General features: G+C 47.0%; 1 protein-coding gene across 1 annotated transcript in view; it reads left to right on the top strand.

Moving 5' to 3' along the window:
* Positions 1-17,573, top strand: part of iqch (IQ motif containing H) — a 102,299-nt gene that overhangs the window by 26,846 nt on the left and 57,880 nt on the right. Inside the window, exons 12-15 of the mRNA XM_090230832.1 lie at positions 2,305-2,388; positions 5,266-5,480; positions 10,856-11,128; positions 13,988-14,176. Coding sequence (XP_090086958.1) covers positions 2,305-2,388; positions 5,266-5,480; positions 10,856-11,128; positions 13,988-14,176 — 761 coding nt within the window. The remainder of the gene's footprint in view (positions 1-2,304; positions 2,389-5,265; positions 5,481-10,855; positions 11,129-13,987; positions 14,177-17,573) is intronic.

A 17,573-nucleotide genomic window follows, 5' to 3' on the forward strand; every position in this document is an offset into this window, starting at 1 on the left:
GTGTGCTTGTCAACCCTCAATAAACTATTGTCTCAAATGATTATTAGAGCTAATTACAAACAGATGGAATGTTTTATGGGTGTGTGTGTGTGTGTGTGTGTGTGTGTGTGTGTGTTAGCGCGTGTGTGTGCTGCTGTGTTGAGCTCGTAGAAGATAATTAGCGAGTTGAACCCCATTGTTGTTAATTAGCAGGAAGCCAATCATTTAATTTAATTACCTCGATCCATCGGAGGATTGTCTCTCTCTCTCTCTCACTGCACTGGTAGGTCAGCCAGACAGACCAGCAGACAGACCCACAGGGAAGTCCTCTGCACAGTATCACAATGCTGTGTCTTTGTCTGGTTTTATTTCCTGTGTTCTGTGTTCTGTGTTTGGCAGACTGGGTTAGGTGGTAACCCTGTGTTCTGTGTTTGGCAGACTGGGTTAGGTTGTAACCCTGTGTTCTGTGTTCTGTGTTTGGCAGACTGGGTTAGGTGGTAACCCTGTGTTCTGTGTTTGGCAGACTGGGTTAGGTGGTAACCCTGTGTTCTGTGTTCTGTGTATGGCAGACTGGGTTAGGTGGTAACCCTGTGTTCTGTGGTCTGTGTATGGCAGACTGGGTTAGGTGGTAACCCTGTGTTCTGTGAATGGCAGACTGGGTTAGGCGGTAACCCTGTGTTCTGTGTTCTGTGTATGGCAGACTGGGTTAGGTGGTAACCCTGTGTTCTGTGTTCTGTGTTTGGCAGACTGGGTTAGGTGGTAACCCTGTGTTCTGTGTTTGGCAGACTGGGTTAGGTGGTGACCCTGTGTTCTGTGTATGGCAGACTGGGTTAGGTGGTAACCCTGTGTTCTGTGTTCTGTGTATGGCAGACTGGGTTAGGTGGTAACCCTGTGTTCTGTGGTCTGTGTATGGCAGACTGGGTTAGGTGGTAACCCTGTGTTCTGTGAATGGCAGACTGGGTTAGGCGGTAACCCTGTGTTCTGTGTTCTGTGTATGGCAGACTGGGTTAGGTGGTAACCCTGTGTTCTGTGTTTGGCAGACTGGGTTAGGTGGTAACCCTGTGTTCTGTGTATGGCAGACTGGGTTAGGTGGTAACCCTGTGTTCTGTGTTCTGTGTATGGCAGACTGGGTTAGGTTGTAACCCTGTGTTCTGTGTATGGCAGACTGGGTTAGGTGGTAACCCTGTGTTCTGTCTATGGCAGACTGGGTTAGGTTGTAACCCTGTGTTCTGTGTTCTGTGTATGGCAGACTGGGTTAGGTTGTAACTCTGTGTTCTGTGTATGGTAGACTGGGTTAGGTTGTAACCCTGTGTTCTGTGTTCTGTGTATGGCAGACTGGGTTAGGTGGTAACCCTGTGTTCTGTGTTCTGTGTATGGCAGACTGGGTTAGGTGGTAACCCTGTGTTCTGTGGTCTGTGTATGGCAGACTGGGTTAGGTGGTAACCCTGTGTTCTGTGAATGGCAGACTGGGTTAGGTGGTAACCCTGTGTTCTGTGTTCTGTGTTTGGCAGACTGGGTTAGGTGGTAACCCTGTGTTCTGTGTATGGCAGACTGGGTTAGGTTGTAACCCTGTGTTCTGTGTATGGCAGACTGGGTTAGGTTGTAACCCTGTGTTCTGTCTATGTCAGACTGGGTTAGGTTGTAACCCTGTGTTCTGTGTTCTGTGTATGGCAGACTGGGTTAGCTTGTAACTCTGTTCTGTGTATGGTAGACTGGGTTAGGTTGTAACCCTGTGTTCTGTGTTCTGTGTATGGCAGACTGGGTTAGGTGGTAACCCTGTGTTCTGTGTTCTGTGTATGGCAGACTGGGTTAGGTTGTAACCCTGTGTTCTGTGTATGGTAGACTGGGTTACGTGGTAACCCTGTATTCTGTGTTCTATGTGTTAGGTTCCCCATGTTTAACACTGTATTCTGTGTTCTATGTGTTAGGTTCCCTGTGTTCTAACCCTGTATTCTGTGTTCTATGTGTTAGGTTCCCCGTGTTCTAACCCTGTATTCTGTGTTCTATGTGTTAGGTTCCCCGTGTTCTAACCCTGTATTCTGTGTTCTATGTGTTAGGTTCCCTGTATTCTAATCCTGTATTCTGTGTTCTATGTGTTAGGTTCCCCATGTTTAACCCTCTATTCTGTGTTCTATGTGTTAGGTTCCCCGTATTCTAACCCTGTATTCTGTGTTCTATGTGTTAGGTTCCCCTTTGTTCTAACGCTGTATTCTGTGTTCTATGTGTTAGGTTCCCCTGTGTTCTAACCCTGTATTCTGTGTTCTATGTGTTAGGTTCCCCGTGTTCTAACCCTGTATTCTGTGTTCTATGTGTGTCATCTGTCAGGTTACTCCCAGCTGCAGCGTTTCAGCCTGAAGGGTTTTGACGTCCTGCAGAACATCCAGATGGGACGACTGTGTGATGTCAGAGGTACGGTAAGAGCTGCTGGGGCAGTCAGATATTCACAGACCCCCCCCCCCCCCCAGTACCGTAACACAGCGTTACAGCACCATCTTTGGGACTGCGTTGTCCATCGCCTGAAAACAGTCTGAATGAAACAAAGCTGAAACGATCCATCTGTAAATAATAACATTCTTCGATGAGGAAGACTGAAGACGCGTCGCTGCGTAACGTACAGCCTCTTTCCACCAGGGGTAGCCCTTCCCTCGCAGATTAAAATCACGCTTAACCATACACACTTGTGAAAAAAAACTTCATTATTCATGATTTTTGTCTAAATTAATATAATTATTGCTGATGTTAAACTAATATTTCATGACTAGGGTGCCAATTGCATTTTGTTTTTTTGCGTGTCATTAGTGCGAGCCGTCATGACACTCAAAAGCCGGAACAGTTCAGTTGTGAGGCTAACGTTAGCGCAGCCCTAAACCCCTCTTCAAATTCGCCACAAACCTTCAAACGGGTATGTGATGAGACATTACATAAAGTCTTTATGTTTTGTTTACATTTTAAAATGGATTAGTTGGGACAAATCGGGTGAAAAAAACCTATTTTACCCTCCTTTCACGATCACTTCGTAGCCTTCGCTTCCCACCCGCCATTTAAAAAAAAAAAGCCCAGCCGGAGCTCATTGCCTTCTTGAATCATGCAGAGACGGGCATCGTGAAGGTCTCGTCATTGAGTCTGCTGTAAAGGGGAGAAATCGTGCTTTACATTTGGTATTGATGTTACAGTTGATCTGGAAGTAGTACGTTTTTGGGGCGCAAAAAAATAAGGTCAATTGTACGGACCCGACGCGATGTACAAAAGTGAGTGAGTTTACGTTACCTAGCTAGCTCAAGCAGCTGCTGTTAGCTGCGACTCCAGCGAGTCAGTATCGGCAGTAGCCTCCCTCCAGCTGCTGTTTGCCGCGACTCCAGCGAGTCAGTATCGGCAGTAGCCTCCCTCCAGCTGCTGTTTGCCGCGACTCCAGCGAGTCAGTATCGGCAGTAGCCTCCCTCCAGCTGATGTTAGCTGCGACTCCAGCGAGTCAGTATCGGCAGTAGCCTCCCTCCAGCTGATGTTAGCCGCGACTCCAGCGAGTCAGTATCGGCAGTAGCCTCCCTCCAGCTGCTGTTAGCCGCGACTCCAGAGAGTCAGTATCGGCAGTAGCCTCCCTCCAGCTGCTGTTAGCCGCGACTCCAGCGAGTCAGTATCGGCAGTAGCCTCCCGCCAGCTGCTGTTAGCCGCGACTCCCGCGAGTCAGTATCGGCAGTAGCCTCCCTCCAGCTGCTGTTAGTCGCGACTCCAGCGAGTCAGTATCGGCAGTAGCCTCCCTCCAGCTGCTGTTTGCCGTGACTCCAGCGAGTCAGTATCGGCAGTAGCCTCCCTCCAGCTGCTGTTTGCCGCGACTCCAGCGAGTCAGTATCGGCAGTAGCCTCCCGCCAGCTGCTGCTGTGCAGTGCTGTGAAACATGTTGATCTTCCGACTGATTTCTGATAACAGTCCCTCTTCATGTAGGGGGCAGCATGTCTAGCTACAACTTTAGGGTCAATGAAACAAGCCTAGCAAACTGTTTATTTCAGATTAGCTAGAGCTAGCTAGCTACAACTTTAGGGTAAATGAAACAAGCCTAGAAAACTGTTTATGTCAGATTAGCTAGAGCTAGCTAGCTACAACATTAGGGTAAATGAAACAAGCCTAGCAAACTGTTTATTTCAGATTAGCTAGAGCTAGCTAGCTACAACTTTAGGGTAAATGAAACAAGCCTAGCAAACTGTTTATGTCAGATTAGCTAGAGCTAGCTAGCTACAACATTAGGGTAAATGAAACAAGCCTAGCAAACTGTTTATGTCAGATTAGCTAGAGCTAGCTAGCTACAACTTTAGGATAACTGAAACAAGCCTAGCAAACTGTTTATGTCAGATTAGCTAGAGCTAGCTAGCTACAACTTTAGGGAAAATGAAACAAGCCTAGCAAACTGTTTATGTCAGATTAGCTAGAGCTAGCTAGCTACAACTTTAGGGAAAATGAAACAAGCCTAGCAAACTGTTTATTTCAGATTAGCTAGAGCTAGCTAGCTACAACTTTAGGGAAAATGAAACAAGCCTAGCAAACTGTTTATTTCTGATTAGCTAGAGCTAGCTAGCTACAACTTTAGGGTAAATGAAACAAGCCTAGCAAACTGTTTATTTCTGATTAGCTAGAGCTAGCTAGCTACAACTTTAGGGAAAATGAAACAAGCCTAGCAAACTGTTTATTTCTGATTAGCTAGAGCTAGCTAGCTACAACTTTAGGGTAAATGAAACAAGCCTAGCAAACTGTTTATGTCAGATTAGCTAGAGCTAGCTAGCTACAACTTTAGGGTAAATGAAACAAGCTGAAATGTCAATACGTATTCAACGTGGAGGTGATCTGTGTGTCTCTGTGTGTAGATGACAACGTGGAGGTGATCTGTGTGTCTCTGTGTGTAGATGACAACGTGGAGGTGATCTGTGTGTCTCTGTGTGTCTCTGTGTGTCTGTGTGTAGATGAGAACGTGGAGGTGATCTGTGTGTCTCTGTGTGTCTGTGTGTAGATGAGAACGTGGAGGTGATCTGTGTGTCTCTGTGTGTCTGTGTGTAGATGAGAACGTGGAGGTGATCTGTGTGTCTCTGTGTGTCTCTGTGTGTAGATGAGAACGTGGAGGTGATCTATGTGTCTCTGTGTGTCTCTGTGTGTCTGTGTGTAGATGAGAACGTGGAGGTGATCTGTGTGTCTCTGTGTGTCTCTGTGTGTAGATGAGAACGTGGAGGTGATCTGTGTGTCTATGTGTGTCTCTGTGTGTAGATGAGAACGTGGAGGTGATCTGTGTGTCTCTGTGTGTAGATGACAACGTGGAGGTGATCTATGTGTCTCCTGTGCGTCTGGGAGACGACCTGTCCCAGTATTACACCAGACTGCTGGCTTTGCAACAGAGAGGCCAGGGAGGACTCCAGGAGGCCACGGTAGACCCAGGATGGGGAGGAGGGGCCAGGACAACCCAGGCCTCCTGCACCAAACGCTTCACCATCCTCACGCCTGACGCTCTGGAAGACTTTCCGGTAAGAAGGAGAACACATCACAGTTACATTTAAAACACAGACTACATTTACTAACGTAGCGAAGAGATTTCAGCAATAATAGAATAGGGGTAGCCTGGCACGACCATCCTGATCCTCGCCAGCTTACATTCAGGTAGCGGTCATTATGGTGAATCAGGCAGCGGTCAGGATGGTGACTCAGGTGAATCAAGCAGCGGTCATTATGGTGAATCAGGCAGCGGTCATTATGGTGAATCAGGTGAATCAGGTAGCGGTCATTATGGTGAATCAGGTGAATCAGGCAGCGGTCATTATGGTGAATCAGGTGAATCAAGCAGCGGTCATTATGGTGAATCAGGCAGCGGTCATTATGGTGAATCAGGTGAATCAGGCAGCGGTCATTATGGTGAATCAGGTGAATCAAGCAGCGGTCATTATGGTGAATCAGGCAGCGGTCAGGATGGTGAATCAGGCAGTGGTCATTATGGTGAATCAGGTGAATCAAGCAGCGGTCATTATGGTGAATCAGGTGAATCAGGCAGTGGTCATTATGGTGAATCAAGCAGCGGTCATTATGGTGAATCAGGCAGTGGTCATTATGGTGAATCAGGTGAATCAAGCAGCGGTCATTATGGTGAATCAGGCAGCGGTCATTATGGTGAATCAGGTGAATCAGGCAGCGGTCATTATGGTGAATCAGGTGAATCAAGCAGCGGTCATTATGGTGAATCAGGTGAATCAAGCAGCGGTCATTATGGTGAATCAGGCAGTGGTCATTATGGTGAATCAGGCAGTGGTCATTATGGTGAATCAGGTGAATCAAGCAGCGGTCATTATGGTGAATCAGGCAGCGGTCATTATGGTGAATCAGGTGAATCAAGCAGCGGTCATTATGGTGAATCAGGCAGCGGTCATTATGGTGAATCAGGTGAATCAAGCAGCGGTCATTATGGTGAATCAGGCAGTGGTCATTATGGTGAATCAGGCAGCGGTCATTATGGTGAATCAGGCAGCGGTCAGGATGGTGAATCAGGCAGTGGTCATTATGGTGAATCAGGTGAATCAGGCAGTGGTCATTATGGTGAATCAGGCAGCGGTCAGGATGGTGAATCAGGTGAATCAGGCAGCGGTCATTATGGGGAATCAGGCAGTGGTCATTATGGTGACTCAGGTGAATCAGGCAGCGGTCATTATGGTGAATCAGGCAGTGGTCATTATGGGGAATCAGGCAGTGGTCATTATGGTGACTCAGGTGAATCAGGCAGCGGTCATTATGGGGAATCAGGCAGTGGTCATTATGGTGACTCAGGTGAATCAGGCAGCGGTCATTATGGTGAATCAGGCAGCGGTCAGGATGGTGAATCAGGCAGCGGTCAGGATGGTGAATCAGGTGAATCAGGCAGCGGTCAGGATGGTGAATCAGGCAGCGGTCATTATGGTGAATCAGGCAGCGGTCAGGATGGTGAATCAGGCAGCGGTCAGGATGGTGAATCAGGTGAATCAGGCAGCGGTCAGGATGGTGAATCAGGCAGTGGTCATTATGGGGAATCAGGCAGTGGTCATTATGGTGACTCAGGTGAATCAGGCAGCGGTCATTATGGTGAATCAGGCAGCGGTCATTATGGTGAATCAGGCAGCGGTCATTATGGTGAATCAGGCAGCGGTCATTATGGTGAATCAGGTGAATCAAGCAGCGGTCATTATGGTGAATCAGGTGAATCAAGCAGCGGTCATTATGGGGAATCAGGTGAATCAAGCAGCGGTCATTATGGGGAATCAGGTGAATCAAGCAGCGGTCATTATGGGGAATCAGGTGAATCAAGCAGCGGTCATTATGGGGAATCAGGTGAATCAAGCAGCGGTCATTATGGGGAATCAGGCAGTGGTCATTATGGTGAATCAGGTGAATCAAGCAGCGGTCATTATGGTGAATCAGGCAGCGGTCATTATGGTGACTCAGGTGAATCAAGCAGCGGTCATTATGGTGAATCAGGCAGCGGTCATTATGGTGACTCAGGTGAATCAGGCAGCGGTCATTATGGTGAATCAGGTGAATCAGGCAGTGGTCATTATGGGGAATCAGGTGAATCAGGCAGCGGTCAGGAAGGTGAATCAGGCAGCGGTCAGGAAGGTGAATCAGGCAGCGGTCAGGAAGGTGAATCAGGCAGCGGTCAGGATGGTGAATCAGGCAGCGGTCAGGATGGTGAATCAGGTGAATCAGGCAGCGGTCAGGAAGGTGAATCAGGCAGCGGTCAGGATGGTGAATCAGGCAGCGGTCAGGATGGTGAATCAGGCAGTGGTCATTATGGTGACTCAGGTGAATCAAGCAGAGGTCAGGAAGGTGAATCAGGCAGCGGTCAGGATGGTGAATCAGGTGAATCAGGCAGTGGTCATTATGGTGAATCAGGTGAATCAGGCAGAGGTCAGGAAGGTGAATCAGGCAGCGTTCAGGAAGGTGAATCAGGCAGCGGTCAGGATGGTGAATCAGGCAGCGGTCAGGATGGTGAATCAGGTGAATCAGGCAGCGGTCAGGAAGGTGAATCAGGCAGCGGTCAGGATGGTGAATCAGGTGAATCAGGCAGTGGTCATTATGGTGAATCAGGTGAATCAGGCAGAGGTCAGGAAGGTGAATCAGGCAGCGTTCAGGAAGGTGAATCAGGCAGCGGTCAGGATGGTGAATCAGGCAGCGGTCAGGATGGTGAATCAGGCAGCGGTCAGGATGGTGAATCAGGTGAATCAGGCAGCGGTCAGGAAGGTGAATCAGGCAGCGGTCAGGAAGGTGAATCAGGCAGCGGTCAGGATGGTGAATCAGGCAGCGTTCAGGATGGTGAATCAGGTGAATCAGGCAGCGGTCAGGATGGTGAATCAGGCAGCGGTCAGGATGGTGAATCAGGCAGCGGTCAGGATGGTGAATCAGGCAGCGGTCAGGATGGTGAATCAGGCAGCGGTCAGGATGGTGAATCAGGTGAATCAGGCAGCGGTCAGGATGGTGAATCAGGCAGCGTTCAGGAAGGTGAATCAGGCAGCGGTCAGGATGGTGAATCAGGCAGCAGTCAGGATGGTGAATCAGGCAGCGGTCAGGATGGTGAATCAGGTGAATCAGGCAGCGGTCAGGATGGTGAATCAGGGGTGGGCCGTCATTGTAAATAATAATTTGTTCTTAGCTGACTCGTCTAGTTAAATAAAGACAATATAAAAACCCTGTCTTTTCTTGCTTATTTTGACATGTATTGAATTCAATAAGTAGTGCAGTCCCTATAGAAGTAAACTTACATCAGAGATTTTATTTAAAGACCAGAAGAATGTATTCTCAAACCAAATCAAAATCAAATCAAATGTATTTATATAGCCCTTCGTACATCAGCTGATATCTCAAAGTGCTGTACATAAACCCAGCCTAAAACCCCAAACAGCAAGCAATGCAGGTGTAGAAGCACGGATGTTGACAGAGAGAGAGAGAGAGAGAGAGAGCAACGTTCCCCTTTGTGTGTGGAGTTGAAAAGTGCAGTTTGAATATGCTCCCCTAGGGGGTGCCAGAGGAGGTGAAGTTTGGTCTGACCCGGGAGGAGAAAAGGAGGATTCGCTGTACTGTGCACTCTGAAAAACAGTTCCATTTTATTAATCTGCATCGGGCATTTCTATTACCTTGTAATGAGTTTCATATGAAGACATTTAGGATAATAAATAAGGTAAACATATTATACTGAACGGATACTAATGTATTCATAATTAATTGAACAGTATTATTTCAGGGTTTCCTCATTCTACTAGTTCTGTCCAATGAATAATTAAAGTAGATTTTTAATGGGAATTTTTGAATTGCTGTTCTTGGTTTAAAGGTTAATTCAAACTGACTTAATTGATACTGCTAATCATCACTGATGTTACAATGTTAGGAGGAGAAGGGGCTGAGGGACCACCACAGTTATCTACTTCCTCTACTTCCTCTGTTCAGTTAGGAGGAGAAGGGGCTGGGGGACCACCACAGTTATCTACTTCCTCTACTTCCTCTGTTCTGTTAGGAGGAGAAGGGGCTGGGGGACCACCACAGTTATCTACTTCCTCTACTTCCTCTGTTCTGTTAGGAGGAGAAGGGGCTGGGGGACCACCACAGTTATCTACTTCCTCTACTTCCTCTGTTCAGTTAGGGGGGGGGGGGGGGGCTGGGGGACCACCACAGTTATCTACTTCCTCTACTTCCTCTGTTCAGTTAGGAGGAGAAGGGGCTGGGGGACCACCACAGTTATCTACTTCTTCTACTTCCTCTGTTCAGTTAGGGGGGGGGGGCTGGGGGGCTGGGGGGCTGGGGGACCACCACAGTTATCTACTTCTTCTACTTCCTCTGTTCAGTTAGGGGGGGGGGGCTGGGGGACCACCACAGTTATCTACTTCCTCTGTTCCGTTAGGGGGGGGGGGGGGGGGCTGAGGGACCACCACAGTTATCTACTTCCTCTACTTCCTCTGTTCTGTTAGGGGGGGGGGGGGGCTGGGGGACCACCACAGTTATCTACTTCCTCTACTTCCTCTGTTCTGTTAGGGGGGGACCACCACAGTTATCTACTTCTTCTACTTCCTCTGTTCAGTTAGGGGGGGGGCTGGGGGGCTGGGGGACCACCACAGTTATCTACTTCTTCTACTTCCTCTGTTCAGTTAGGGGGGGGGGGGGGGGCTGGGGGGCTGGGGGACCACCACAGTTATCTACTTCCTCTACCTCCTCTGTCTTGTTAGGGGGGGGGGGGGGCTGGGGGACCACCACAGTTATCTACTTCCTCTACTTCCTCTGTTCTGTTAGGAGGAGAAGGGGCTGGGGGACCACCACAGTTATCTACTTCCTCTACTTCCTCTGTTCTGTTAGGGGGGGGGGGGGGGGGGTGAGGGACCACCACAGTTATCTACTTCCTCTACTTCCTCTGTTCAGTTAGGGGGGGGGGGGGCTGGGGGACCACCACAGTTATCTACTTCCTCTTCTTCCTCTGTTCTGTTAGGGGGAGAAGGGGCTGGGGGACCACCACAGTTATCTACTTCCTCTACTTCCTCTGTTCTGTTAGGGGGAGAAGGGGCTGGGGGACCACCACAGTTATCTACTTCCTCTACTTCCTCTGTTCTGTTAGGGGGAGAAGGGGCTGGGGGACCACCACAGGCTTCTTCTTAGCTTAACCATAAGACTGTTAAATCCTGTAGTTAGTCATTTTTTTCCTTCTCTCTTTGCATTGTTGGGAAGGGCCTGTAAGTAGAAACCACAACCTACTAGCCTGGCTCAGGTTAGCCAGTACCCATAATCCTTCAATTCCATCCCTGCATGTACCTGTCTGGGTTGACCGGTAGCCTAGAGAGGTTAGGAAGAAGTACTCAGAGGGGTGTACTATATGTTTTATCTTCCTCTCGGCTCCATCTAGACTCACAACATGTGTCTGTCCACGCTGTTGAAGTACAGCCCTCGAACCCTACGACGGATCCGTAACCTGATCCAGGGTCAGCAGGCCTACATGGTGGGTGGTGTGGCCCACGTAGATGACCTGGCGGTGGCCGATGAGCTGGGGGTACCCCTGCTGGGGCCAGAACCTGCTGTGGCCCGGCTCTACAGCACCAAGTCTGGAGGCAGGAGGATCTTTACTGGCGCAGGGGTCAACGTGCCCCCAGGACAGTGGGACATATACTCCTTACAACAGGTATTCTTCTTCTTCTCTCTATCAATTCAACAGGTATTCTTCTTCTTCTCTCTATCAATCAATCTCTCTATCAATATTTAATTAAATTCAGATGGCTTTATTGGTATGGGAAACATTCTGTATTGGTATGGGAAACATGCTGTATTGGTATGGGAAACATAGTGTATTGGTATGGGAAACATTCTGTATTGGTATGGGAAACATATTGTATTGGTATGGGAAACATACTGTATTGGTATGGGAAACATGCTGTATTGGTATGGGAAACATGCTGTATTGGTATGGGAAACATAGTGTATTGGTATGGGAAACATTCTGTATTGGTATGGGAAACATATTGTATTGGTATGGGAAACATTCTGTATTGGTATGGGAAACATGCTGTATTGGTATGGGAAACATTCTGTATTGGTATGGGAAACATACTGTATTGGTATGGGAAACATAGTGTATTGGTATGGGAAACATATTGTATTGGTATGGGAAACATACTGTATTGGTATGGGAAACATATTGTATTGGTATGGGAAACATAGTGTATTGGTATGGGAAACATACTGTATTGGTATGGGAAACATAGTGTATTGGTATGGGAAACATATTGTATTGGTATGGGAAACATACTGTATTGGTATGGGAAACATACTGTATTGGTATGGGAAACATACTGTATTAGTATGGGAAACATAGTGTATTGGTATGGGAAACATAGTGTATTGGTATGGGAAACATTCTGTATTGGTATGGGAAACATGCTGTATTGGTATGGGAAACATAGTGTATTGGTATGGGAAACATTCTGTATTGGTATGGGAAACATATTGTATTGGTATGGGAAACATACTGTATTGGTATGGGAAACATGCTGTATTGGTATGCTGTATTGGTATGGGAAACATGCAGTATTGGTATGGGAAACATACTGTATTGGTATGGGAAATATATTGTATTGGTATGGGAAACATAGTGTATTGGTATGGGAAACATAGTGTATTAGTATGGGAAACATACTGTATTGGTATGGGAAACATATTGTATTGGTATGGGAAACATACTGTATTGGTATGGGAAACATAGTGTATTGGTATGGGAAACATAGTGTATTGGTATGGGAAACATAGTGTATTAGTATGGGAAACATAGTGTATTGGTATGGGAAACATAGTGTATTGGTATGGGAAACATAGTGTATTGGTATGGGAAACATAGTGTATTGGTATGGGAAACATAGTGTATTGGTATGGGAAACATAGTGTATTGGTATGGGAAACATAGTGTATTGGTATGGGAAACATAGTGTATTGGTATGGGAAACATAGTGTATTGGTATGGGAAACATACTGTATTGGTATGGGAAACATATTGTATTGGTATGGGAAACATACTGTATTGGTATGGGAAACATAGTGTATTGGTATGGGAAACATAGTGTATTAGTATGGGAAACATAGTGTATTGGTATGGGAAACATAGTGTATTGGTATGGGAAACATAGTGTATTGGTATGGGAAACATAGTGTATTGGTATGGGAAACATACTGTATTGGTATGGGAAACATAGTGTATTGGTATGCTGTATTGGTATGGGAAACATACTGTATTGGTATGGGAAACATACTGTATTGGTATGGGAAACATATTGTATTGGTATGGGAAACATACTGTATTGGTATGGGAAACATATTGTATTGGTATGGGAAACAGTGTATTAGTATGGGAAACATACTGTATTGGTATGGGAAACATACTGTATTGGTATGGGAAACATACTGTATTGGTATGGGAAACATATTGTATTGGTATGGGAAACATACTGTATTGGTATGGGAAACAGTATATTAGTATGGGAAACATACTGTATTGGTATGGGAAACATATTGTATTGGTATGGGAAACAGTGTATTTGTATGGGAAACATACTGTATTGGTATGGGAAACATATTGTATTGGTATGGGAAACAGTGTATTAGTATGGGAAACATACTGTATTGGTATGGGAAACATACTGTATTGGTATGGGAAACATACTGTATTGGTATGGGAAACATATTGTATTGGTATGGGAAACATACTGTATTGGTATGGGAAACATACTGTATTGGTATGGGAAACATACTGTATTGGTATGGGAAACATATTGTATTGGTATGGGAAACATACTGTATTGGTATGGGAAACATACTGTATTGGTATGGGAAACATACTGTATTGGTATGGGAAACATACTGTATTGGTATGGGAAACATAGTGTATTGGTATGGGAAACATAGTGTATTGGTATGGGAAACATAGTGTATTGGTATGGGAAACATACTGTATTGGTATGGGAAACATACTGTATTGGTATGGGAAACATAGTGTATTGGTATGGGAAACATACTGTATTGGTATGGGAAACATACTGTATTGGTATGGGAAACATACTGTATTGGTATGGGAAACATAGTGTATTGGTATGGGAAACATACTGTATTGGTATGGGAAACATAGTGTATTGGTATGGGAAACATAGTGTATTGGTATGGGAAACATATTGTATTGGTATGGGAAACATACTGTATTGGTATGGGAAACATAGTGTATTGGTATGCTGTATTGGTATGGGAAACATACTGTATTGGTATGGGAAACATACTGTATTGGTATGCTGTATTGGTATGGGAAACATACTGTATTGGTATGGGAAACATAGTGTATTGGTATGGGAAACATAGTGTATTGGTATGCTGTATTGGTATGGGAAACATACTGTATTGGTATGGGAAACATACTGTATTGGTATGGCAAACATACTGTACTCTCTCTCTCCTCTCTCCCCCTCTCTCTCTCCTCTCTCCCCCTCTCTTCCTCTCTCCCCAGCTCCATGAAACCCTGGCCAAGCTGATGACAAACCACATGGAGGTGAGGCGCTGGCTCTTCAAGATGGACTCTGAGATGGGTGGGCGGGGCACAGCATACTGCGATGTGTCTCACCTGAATTGCTCTACCTGGGCTCAGCAGGAGTACAGCCACCACAGTCCTGAACGGTGGAGGAAGGCCTGGGCTCAGGTAGGATGGAACACACACTATGACCTTTCACCTCACTATTATAACCACAGTCCTGAACGCTGGTTTAAGGCCTGGGCTCAGGTAGGATGGAACACACACTATGACCTTTCACCTCACTATTATAACCACAGTCCTGAACGCTGGTTTAAGGCCTGGGCTCAGGTAGGATGGAACACACACTATGACCTTTCACCTCTCTATTATAACCACAGTCCTGAACGCTGGTTTAAGGCCTGGGCTCAGGTAGGATGGAACACACACTATGACCTTTCACCTCTCTATTATAACCACAGTCCTGAACGGTGGAGGAAGGCCTGGGCTCAGGTAGGATGGAACACACACTATGACCTTTCACCTCACTATTATAACCACAGTCCTGAACGGTGGAGGAAGGCCTGGGCTCAGGTAGGATGGAACACACACTATGACCTTTCACCTCACTATTATAACCACAGTCCTGAACGCTGGTTTAAGGCCTGGGCTCAGGTAGGATGGAACACACACTATGACCTTTCACCTCACTATTATAACCACAGTCCTGAACGCTGGAGGAAGGCCTGGGCTCAGGTAGGATGGAACACACACTATGACCTTTCACCTCACTATTATAACCACAGTCCTGAACGCTGGTTTAAGGCCTGGGCTCAGGTAGGATGGAACACACACTATGACCTTTCACCTCACTATTATAACCACAGTCCTGAACGCTGGAGGAAGGCCTGGGCTCAGGTAGGATGGAACACACACTATGACCTTTCACCTCACTATTATAACCACAGTCCTGAACGCTGGAGGAAGGCCTGGGCTCAGGTAGGATGGAACACACACTATGACCTTTCACCTCACTATTATAACCACAGTCCTGAACGCTGGAGGAAGGCCTGGGCTCAGGTAGGATGGAACACACACTATGACCTTTCACCTCACTATTATAACCACAGTCCTGAACGCTGGTTTAAGGCCTGGGCTCAGGTAGGATGGAACACACACTATGACCTTTCACCTCACTATTATAACCACAGTCCTGAACGCTGGTTTAAGGCCTGGGCTCAGGTAGGATGGAACACACACTATGACCTTTCACCTCACTATTATAACCACAGTCCTGAACGCTGGAGGAAGGCCTGGGCTCAGGTAGGATGGAACACACACTATGACCTTTCACCTCACTATTATAACCACAGTCCTGAACGCTGGAGGAAGGCCTGGGCTCAGGTAGGATGGAACACACACTATGACCTTTCACCTCACTATTATAACCACAGTCCTGAACGCTGGAGGAAGGCCTGGGCTCAGGTAGGATGGAACACACACTATGACCTTTCACCTCACTATTATAACCACAGTCCTGAACGCTGGAGGAAGGCCTGGGCTCAGGTAGGATGGAACACACACTATGACCTTTCACCTCACTATTATAACCACAGTCCTGAACGCTGGAGGAAGGCCTGGGCTCAGGTAGGATGGAACACACACTATGACCTTTCACCTCACTATTATAACCACAGTCCTGAACGCTGGAGGAAGGCCTGGGCTCAGGTAGGATGGAACACACACTATGACCTTTCACCTCACTATTATAACCACAGTCCTGAACGCTGGAGGAAGGCCTGGGCTCAGGTAGGATGGAACACACACTATGACCTTTCACCTCACTATTATAACCACAGTCCTGAACGCTGGTTTAAGGCCTGGGCTCAGGTAGGATGGAACACACAATATGACCTTTCACCTCACTATTATAACCACAGTCCTGAACGCTGGAGGAAGGCCTGGGCTCAGGTAGGATGGAACACACACTATGACCTTTCACCTCACTATTATAACCACAGTCCTGAACGCTGGAGGAAGGCCTGGGCTCAGGTAGGATGGAACACACACTATGACCTTTCACCTCACTATTATAACCACAGTCCTGAACGCTGGAGGAAGGCCTGGGCTCAGGTAGGATGGAACACACACTATGACCTTTCACCTCACTATTATAACCACAGTCCTGAACGCTGGAGGAAGGCCTGGGCTCAGGTAGGATGGAACACACACTATGACCTTTCACCTCACTATTATAACCACAGTCCTGAACGCTGGTTTAAGGCCTGGGCTCAGGTAGGATGGAACACACACTATGACCTTTCACCTCACTATTATAACCACAGTCCTGAACGCTGGAGGAAGGCCTGGGCTCAGGTAGGATGGAACACACACTATGACCTTTCACCTCACTATTATAACCACAGTCCTGAACGCTGGAGGAAGGCCTGGGCTCAGGTAGGATGGAACACACACTATGACCTTTCACCTCACTATTATAACCACAGTCCTGAACGCTGGAGGAAGGCCTGGGCTCAGGTAGGATGGAACACACACTATGACCTTTCACCTCACTATTATAACCACAGTCCTGAACGCTGGTTTAAGGCCTGGGCTCAGGTAGGATGGAACACACACTATGACCTTTCACCTCACTATTATAACCACAGTCCTGAATGCTGGTTTAAGGCCTGGGCTCAGGTAGGATGGAACACACACTATGACCTTTCACCTCACTATTATAACCACAGTCCTGAACGCTGGTTTAAGGCCTGGGCTCAGGTAGGATGGAACACACACTATGACCTTTCACCTCTCTATTATAACCACAGTCCTGAACGCTGGAGGAAGGCCTGGGCTCAGGTAGGATGGAACACACACTATGACCTTTCACCTCACTATTATAACCACAGTCCTGAACGCTGGAGGAAGGCCTGGGCTCAGGTAGGATGGAACACACACTATGACCTTTCACCTCACTATTATAACCACAGTCCTGAACGCTGGAGGAAGGCCTGGGCTCAGGTAGGATGGAACACACACTATGACCTTTCACCTCACTATTATAACCACAGTCCTGAACGCTGGTTTAAGGCCTGGGCTCAGGTAGGATGGAACACACACTATGACCTTTCACCTCACTATTATAACCACAGTCCTGAACGCTGGTTTAAGGCCTGGGCTCAGGTAGGATGGAACACACACTATGACCTTTCACCTCACTATTATAACCACAGTCCTGAACGCTGGAGGAAGGCCTGGGCTCAGGTAGGATGGAACACACACTATGACCTTTCACCTCACTATTATAACCACAGTCCTGAACGCTGGAGGAAGGCCTGGGCTCAGGTAGGATGGAACACACACTATGACCTTTCACCTCACTATTATAACCACAGTCCTGAACGCTGGAGGAAGGCCTGGGCTCAGGTAGGATGGAACACACACTATGACCTTTCACCTCACTATTATAACCACAGTCCTGAACGCTGGAGGAAGGCCTGGGCTCAGGTAGGATGGAACACACACTATGACCTTTCACCTCACTATTATAACCACAGTCCTGAACGCTTGTTTAAGGCCTGGG

This window comes from Oncorhynchus mykiss, chromosome 4 (assembly GCF_057628025.1).
Source record: "Oncorhynchus mykiss isolate SJ-2025 chromosome 4, ASM5762802v1, whole genome shotgun sequence".
NCBI lineage: Eukaryota > Metazoa > Chordata > Actinopteri > Salmoniformes > Salmonidae > Oncorhynchus > Oncorhynchus mykiss.